Source organism: Vitis riparia, chromosome 8 (genome assembly GCF_004353265.1).
Source record: "Vitis riparia cultivar Riparia Gloire de Montpellier isolate 1030 chromosome 8, EGFV_Vit.rip_1.0, whole genome shotgun sequence".
NCBI classification, from domain to species: Eukaryota; Viridiplantae; Streptophyta; class Magnoliopsida; order Vitales; family Vitaceae; genus Vitis; species Vitis riparia.
Window position 1 is genome coordinate 2,130,603 of NC_048438.1, and position 8,599 is coordinate 2,139,201.

Here is an 8,599-nt window from a genome sequence, read left to right on the forward strand (position 1 = left end):
TTTTGGGTTGATAGGAGAAAAAAGCCCTAGGATTACAGTGGGATTTCTTGCCGAAGAGGGAGAAGACGAGGAGTACCACCCCTCGGCTTGCGGCTTAAGACTGGCTGGTTCCATCAACTCTCCCTTCGAACTGTGCTTCCAACACTCCATCTCTCTCTTGACGGCCCTCCAGTTTTTTTTGTTTTTTTTCCCCAAATAAAATCTGTGGTGTGATACTTGGATTTTTTTTAAGTTTTCTGTATAATTGGCTTATGCTTTTGGCAACAGAATAACCTACTATGTTGAGAAATTTAATGGGGTCAAAGATGGTGAAACGAAAGAAGGCTGCAAAGAGAAGTTCGAAAACTGGGTTTGAGAGTTTTCTTGAAATGGATATGCAGAAAGATATTTCTGCCCAAGAAGATTTGGAATTGGAAAGAAAATTAGCCAAGAAACTTAGGGTTAAAAATGGGAAATTAGGGGGAGAGGATGATGATGTCAACTTTTTATTTGAAGGTATCCCATCTGTTATTGGTTCTTTAGGAGAAGAAGGAATCACAGAGGCGGATGAATTTTCTGTCAAAAGCTCTGCGAAAAGCTCTTTGGGTAAGAAACGTAAGAAGAGAAAGCCATTGGAGCAAGGGTTGGAGGGTGGCACTGCAGTTGGAGACTTGAATCGTGTGGAAACCGATGGTGAGGATTTAGCATTGGAAGAAGCCCCTGCCAAGGTGCGGTCGAGAAAGAAACATAAGAAGAAGAAAGAGTTGTTGGAGCAAGACCATGAAGGTAGGATGGGAACCGAGGCGGCAGTTGAGGGATTGGAGCCTGTGGAAACTGCTGCAACAGAGACTATATTAGAAGAAGCTCCTGCAAAGGCAACTGCATTGGAGGGTAGTGTAAAATACATAGCTCCTCATTTGAGATCTCGTGCAGGAAATGAATTAGGAGAGTATCATCAAATTCGAAGACAGATACGAGGTATGGAAAAATTGGTCTTTGAATCAAATTTTTGCAATTTATAGATATTGTGATGGATAAACTTGAATTGCTTGCTAAAACTCAGACTTGTTCCAGGTCTTTTGAATAGGCTGTCCGAATCCAATGTGGAGTCAATTGCAGGGGAAATGTCCACAATTTTTCATGTATGTTATTCCTTCCTGTTTCGTTTTATTTGAATATTTGGCCTTTGTGTCTGGATATTCACAACCCATTTGTTTATTGGTTTCAGTCATAGTATAACATAAAAAACTTATATTTTTTGACTTTGTGCCTGAAATCTGAGAACACAACATTGTACAACTACACATAGGATGCAACCATTTTTATGCTGACTGTTTTGTAAATGTGATTAGTTATGTTTAATCATTCTAAATGTGATATTTTGAGATTTTTTTTTCATGGTGTATAGTTAAATACTTGCCTTTGAGACCGGGGAAGTGGAGTAACGTTTCCCAACATATGACAGATAATCAGTTATATTAAGTCAGATGTTTAATGCCTTAATTATGCGGAACATATTGAACCTATATATTCAATTTTTTTGGGATTAGCATAGCATTGTTTTTTTGTCAAGATCAATAGAAATATTACTATCACTTCCATAATCAAAATTTACCCCTTTGCAGTCTGCTGGTCGCCGTGTTGGCTCCCAGATTATCAGTGAGGAGGTTTTGGCATCATGTTCTGGAGGTCCTCGTGGAAATGAACAGTTAAGAGTTGATTATTTCTCACTTCTTGTTTCTCTTTTCCATCTTTATCAATGTTGCATCTAACTAACTAAAAGACTTGCTAATTGTAAGTTGGATCTAAATTGTGGAAGATTTTTATTTCTTCTTCTCACATTATGTTTCCTTATTATCTCTGTGTTTTGAAGTTGAACTTCCTCCTTGCATAAATTTCATCTATTCACTTATTTTTCCATGTTGGGAACAATTTTCTTGAGCAGCATTATAATTTATAATGTGTCTGACTCACTACAGAAAGTGTATATTGATTTCTTGAGTTCTAAATTGAAAAAAGTTACTACTACTGGGAAGACATTTTCTGACATGGTGAGGCTTGAAAAAGTCTTGGTTGACTGGAATTTAAAATTGATTTATGTTTTTCATCACATTGATTTTGGTTCCTGGAATCAAAGAAATTCTATAATGACATTCTTCAGAGAAAGAGAGATTTCAGAATTCTTTCAGTAATAATATATCCTTTTCAAGGAAACAGACACATCCTTAAGGAAGTATAAGTCTTCACCTGCGTTTAGTGGAAGAATGAATCATGAACACTGTTGTTTTGGTTTCACATTTCAAGAGGATACCCTCAATGCCTTTTTGATATTTTTTCTTCTTTTTTGGATTGGTATAGGTCCATTATTGTAGCCTTCTCATGTAGGCCGCTTTGTCTTTTCTTTTCCTCTCTTTTCTTCTCCTTCTCTTTGCTACTGTTTTTCCATGGAATATAAGCAGCAAAAAATGGTTCATTTTCAATCTCAGGTTTCTTAAACTGTTTAAATTGTCAATTGGTCTCTTCTGGAATCCCCCCATACCTCCCACAACATCCTCCACCGCCCAACTTTTTTATTTATTTGAAGTTGTGAGCCTAGAGAAACAAACCTGGTCCACCTGGCAGTAGCAGCATCAAAGAAATGAAGAATTTGTCTATAATTATGGTGATATGGATTTTAGCATTTGGAGCCTTGCACTTATCGAAGAAAAAAAAAGCATTTGGAGCCTTGCAAATGGTGGCAATTTCTACTTAAAATTTTGTTTTGACATTGTTCAAGGAATTGTCTGACTCACTGTCCTCCTTCTAGGTTGAGATAATTTGCAACCATTTGCTTCTTCTAAAAGCACACTACACATTGAGCGAAAATCCTTTTTCTGAGTCAACATGTTGGAGACTTCTTGAAGAATGAGTCTCTGTTTCATCATCTTTACTATTTGGTTAGGTTGGGGAATCAATTTCATCCTTTGCCATGTGGGCTATAGGGATATGATTTTCTTGGCATCATAGAGTTGAATTTGGTTTGTCTTCTTGGTATCTTGAATTGCATATGCTTCATATTACACCACTATTTGCATATATAGAGGCTGGTTGTTATTTTTATAACATCATGCTAGTTTATAATTTAGTCATGCTTGTGGTGTCATACTATCCAATTTTAACCAGGGTCCTTTTCTTCTTTCCTGTTTTTCCTTTGGTTTTATTTTGAACTTACCTTTCTTTTTTCTGTATTTCTTTGTGAAGGTATGCTGCTGTTTTTGCAGCTTTTGTTGCAGGCATGGCTTGCTTGGTTGGGATTGACTTCAGTGCAAAGCTTCTTGCTTCCCTTGCTAAATCTTTTGAGGTTTATCTCTCCAACCTGACCAAGAATTTTTTCATTTAGTCCTGGAAGAGACATTTTTAGCTGATAAATTGAAGTGATCTATAGTATCTAGGCATTTGCATTATAACTTCAGTTGGCTTGTAGCATGTGTTAATTAGAGCTTTTGAATATTTTAGTTGTGAATCACGGCAACTTCAACAATTTTTATTTTCTGTATCAGGATGAGTACATTAAAGAAGACAACCTTTCATTGCGAAATCTGACTCTTCTACTCGCCTATTTGTACATATTTGATGTTTTTGCAAGGTGAGAAACCTACACAATTCTGGATGCTAGGCTTTTCTCAAAACTAATATTGAGCAAAATAAGAAAATTGCAGGACAGTACTCCAGATATAGATTCCATTGCTACCTGTTAGAATGTGTTTGCAGATTAGATCATCTTTTTTGACATGGTTAAATTTGTGCCTATTGAAACTCTTCACTGCATGCTAACAGATATAGTGTTAAAATAGAAATTAGTTGGGGTATGTCTCCTTGCCCAAAGTCACTGGAACTGTTAGCCTCATGGTGGTCCCCTCTCTCAATGCAAATGAAACCCGGTATCATTTTACTGAAAAAGCAAGGGATATTTTAGCAGTACAATTATCTCCTTTATTACTGAAATGACTGCAGAAATCCTCTCTAGCATGATGATTGCCACAACTATAGCTGATCTTGGACCTTCCCTTGCTAGCTAGACCAGTTGTTATGAGTGTTGGATTATGTATTTTCCCTAGAATGGTATATGCTTTAAATTGGTCTCTGTATGTTTCAGCAATCCCATGTTAAAAACAGTGATTTGTTTGATGCTTTTCAGTGATTTGATATATGACTTTCTGATCATTCGGAGCAAGCAGCTGCTGGAGATTGATGTGTCTACTATCTTGACAATTCTACAATGTAAGCTTGTTATGATTGTTTTCATTCCCCTCCCCCCCCCCCCCCCCCTCTCCCCCTTCTCTCTCTCTCTGGACCGGTTTTTTTTTTTCTTATTTATTTATTTATTTTTATTTTGGACAATAATGGGGTTGATCCCACATTGGTGACACAAATTTTGGAGATTTTACCAGTAGGTTTGCTGGCATCTTCCATATTTTAGCTTTTGTGTTTATGAATTTTTGTCATGTGTTTTAAGTATTAAACTTAACTGGTTATTCATGAAGCTACCTATGACAAAGGAATGCGCTTTAAACAATTTTGACTTTTTTTAGTTACCTTTTTTCTTGTTCTTGCAGCGGTTGACACATTATTTTGGTATTTACACTATAAGAACTTTATTTTGCATATCAGGCTCTTAAACCAGCATGTAACTCAACTACCAACATATAAGAATATAAAAGATAATGAGGGTTGCAAACCAACCAGTCATGGCTAACATGAGCGGTAAACTGAACAGGTTGTGGAATGAAACTAAGGCGTGATGATCCTGCAGCCATGAAGGATTTTATTCAGAGTGTGCAGAATAGGGTGAATGAGTTAAAGGCTGCCTCTGGAGATGGCGAGTCAAATATAAACAACAAAAGAGTATGCTTTGTATAAAATTTTATTCAGAAACTCCTCTGATTTTTATATGCTTCTTTACAATTGTTTTCCTTGGCAATCCTTGCAGATGGAGTTCATGCTTGAAACCATATGCGATATAAAAAACAACAAGAAGAGAACTAAAGAGGAAACCATACAACATACACGGATAAATAAATGGCTACAGAAGGTATTGCTAGTCATTGTTAATTGTTTGTTGATCGTTTTTCAACTCTTTCCTTTTGTAGCAGATGCATTGCTTGAACCTATCACCCCACCCCATGGTCTGAAGAGACCCCACCAATCAATAGGTACTTTATGGGGAGGTGCACCACCATTATGGGAAGTCACGCTTCTGACCTGCACTTAAGCACAGCTCTTTGCACCAGCTGTGCTTGGGCCTAGAGCTCATTGGTGGACCTTTTACTTAAAGTTTATTTGTCTTATTTCTAATGGGTGATATTTTTCAGCTCAGTCAGCTTAACTCTTGATAGTTTGCTCTGAAACAATGAGGTTGGCTTATAACAATAGTTAGCTGTGAGAATAAAATGAGGGAGCACATCATGTGAGGCTTGTCATCATATTGTCAGTAGTACAGTCAAGAGTTATTTATAGCACTTGATACTTTATTTGCAGTTAAGAGTAGAAGATATTTTAATCAGAGGGCTCAAATGGAGCAAGCTACTTGATCCTAACAAGAAGGGCCAGTGGTGGTTGTCCGGGAATATGACTTCCCCAACAGATAATGCTGAAGAGGTTGCCACCAAAATTGACAAGGAGGTTCTGGAAGCACAGAAAATGCTGCAGCTTGCTGCTTCACAAAGGATGAACACAGATGCCAGAAGGGCAATCTTTTGTATAATAATGAGTGGAGAAGACTACCTTGATGCATTTGAGAAGCTTCTGAGGTTGGCTTTGCCTGGGAGGCAGGTGCTAATGGTTTCTTTCATTATTAATTTTTTTTTTTTTTGTTTTGTTCTTCCATTTTGTGATACTTTCTCGTGTGTATTTACAGGATAGAGAGATCATGCGAGTTCTTCTAGAATGCTGTTTACGAGAGAAAGCATTTAACAAATATTACATTGTTCTGGCTTCGAAATTATGTGAACATGACAAAAACCAGAAGTTTACTTTGCAGGTACTCCATTTGACTATAAGTAAGCAGACAATAGATAGGAGAAAAAATGGAATAATCTAGGAAATACACTTCAGTGGCAAAAGTGCTGCATTCTTCATAAACATACACAAATACACACACTAATTGCATTTTGTTGAGAGAAGGAATTTGTTTGTACACAATCCAAACTGAAAAAGTAAAGGTGTTCTAATCTTAGGAGATAAAATTAGTGACTGAGATGAGAATACTCATGTTTCCTCCCCTAGTGTATAGAGCATTTTTAGTTTGTATGCATTGCCTTTTTTGTCTATAGTAGTTTTGGCTTTATGTGGAGCAGTATTGGTATCTACTTTCTGATCAGCTAATGTGTATCTTAGAAGGATTGCCAATCCTTTGTATTTAATGAAGATGTTTGTTTCTAATTAAAACAGAAAATATTTATTCAGTTGATTGCAAAAGAAATGAAGGACAAAAAGGAAAAGGAAGAAAAAGAATATATGGCCTTCAATCTCATTAGCCTTATGCCTCCTAATGCTCTAGTTTGTGGTTTAACAACTATGTCAAAACCATATTGATTTGTGGAACTGAAATTCATGATTGGACCATATCATCTTTTCTGATGTAGTTGTCCATTTTCAGTTCAGGTTTGTGTACTTTTCCTATAAAATAGATGTACTCCTGTGCATTTTTGCATTTTAAAATAAAATTAGCTTTTATCTGAAAAAGGGGAAAAAAAATAGAAAATCACTAGTCTTGCACCTATATCTAATGATCTGGAAGTTAATTATATGCCCGATTGTGTATGCAATTTCTGGGGTCAAATTTTGGTTTTTGTTTGTAATTTGGAGCTTCTTGTACATTTGCATCATAATTAAATAGCTTGGATTTTGCTGACCTCAACTCGCATGAAAGTGAATTTTCCTCTAGTTTCAATCAAAAGTATGCTAGCCCTGCAATAAAGAATCAAGTCCAAGTCCCATTTAGTACCTTAGGTGTAAAAGAAATGACCTTGATTTGATCATTTCATCCATTGAAATCCCATTGATTTAATCATTTTTTGAGTGATCAGAATACTTTTGGAAGGGATTAGAAGAAAAATGGGGATATCGATTGAAGTAATCTGATCCATACAATCTTTTATAGTGTAGGGCTTTTAGTAAGAGCATTATATATAGTGGGTTATATTCCTTTTGCTGCTGATATGAGTTAACTTTAATGCAAACCTGTAGGAAACTGGAGGATTGCTGGACTTGCAGCAAGACAACCTTATAGTTGATGCAACCTTATAGTTAACTTTAATGCTTTCTGTTGCTTGCATTCAATCTAGTTCTAGTTGATGACCTTATGCACAATAGAAGCATTCCTCTATGTTATTTATGTGTAGAAGCATTCCATAATTTTAATGGGAAAGTGAACTTAGAATGAAATGGTAAAAAGGGGATCGCATACCTGACTGGAATTAGTCATACTTGAGGCTTTCTAACCCAAAAGGACACCACACCGGTTTCTGTCTACCTTCCTACCTTGCTCAGCAGTAGGGAACTGCCCTTCCAATACAGGAAATGCATCTTTTATCGGTTCTCGCAGGATTGCATAGAAGGGGAAATAAGTATATTTCTCAACAATGTAGAGCCTACTAGAGTAATTTTAAGGCATGTTTCAAGGTACAAGCTGGATTTCTTTTATGCAGTTGACATTGCATAGTACACTGTATTATTGACCTACTAAACTGAGAAAAAACTTACCAAATGTTGTTATCCCTAAAATTTCTCATATACGTTTTCTGTTCCTGCTCTTCACATCCAAAAATCAAATTGATAAGCCACTTCTGAAATACAAAACCATGTCTCCCGAATATTTGCTTGTTCATTCATATAGATGTTGCAACTTCTAGGCTCATGTAATTTGGTTATAACTCATTATTTCCCTTTCCTCTGGTGCAATTTGACAGTATTGCCTCTGGGACCATTTCAAAGAACTGGATTCAATGGAGCTGCTCAGATCAATGCACCTAGCAAAATTCATTGCAGAGATGCTTACATCCTTCACACTCTCACTGTCAGTCTTGAAGACAGTCGACCTGAGCGACTCCCTTCAGCTAACCCCAAGAAGGATCATGCACTTCCGGATGCTATTTGAGGCCATTTTCGAGAAGCCAGACAAGCTCGTGTGGAACGTCTTCACGCGCATAGCCGTCGCTCCTGAGCTTGAAACCCTTCGAAATGGCATCCTGTTTTTCATCAGGGAGTATGTCGCCAGCACCAACCAAGCTGCTGCTAAGAAGTTCAGAGTTGCAAAGAAGGCCCTCAATAATCTGGAAGGAGTTCTCATGTGAGTCTGATACTTACATTTTTGTCGCTAAATTTTTGTAGTTTACAGCCAATTCGTTAATTTAATTTCTGGGTTTAGCGGGTAATGACTGGATTCTCTTAGGCTGCAGTTGTTTATCAAAAACTGATCAGGCAATTAGAACTTTTAGTTGGATTATGCTCATGCTTAACTTCAATTTTTTTTTTGGGAAAATGTTTGAAGTTGTGATTGTAACATTATTGGTGAGAACTGATATGATTATAACATTGTTAGTGAGAACAGGGAATGAATTTTGGTTTGTGGTTTCTTCAA

General features: G+C 36.8%; 1 protein-coding gene across 1 annotated transcript; it reads left to right on the forward strand.

The window, feature by feature from the left end:
* Positions 1 to 8,599, forward strand: LOC117920839 (nucleolar MIF4G domain-containing protein 1). Its single transcript, XM_034838498.1, has 11 exons — positions 1 to 957; positions 1,054 to 1,121; positions 1,605 to 1,687; positions 3,220 to 3,319; positions 3,519 to 3,604; positions 4,157 to 4,239; positions 4,736 to 4,863; positions 4,949 to 5,050; positions 5,497 to 5,790; positions 5,876 to 5,998; positions 7,929 to 8,599. The coding sequence occupies exons 1-11, from the start codon at positions 279 to 281 to the stop codon at positions 8,310 to 8,312; spliced, it is 2,130 nt and encodes a 709-aa protein (XP_034694389.1). The 5' UTR covers positions 1 to 278; the 3' UTR covers positions 8,313 to 8,599.

Bases quoted from the DNA above. Each gene is read 5' to 3' on its own strand.
- LOC117920839 (XM_034838498.1), top strand. From the start codon at position 279: ATGTTGAGAAATTTAATGGGGTCAAAGATGGTGAAACGAAAGAAGGCT. The intron at 3,605-4,156 runs GTGAGAAACCTA...GATGCTTTTCAG, and splicing joins ATATTTGATGTTTTTGCAAG to TGATTTGATATATGACTTTC. The intron at 5,999-7,928 runs GTACTCCATTTG...GCAATTTGACAG, and splicing joins ACCAGAAGTTTACTTTGCAG to TATTGCCTCTGGGACCATTT.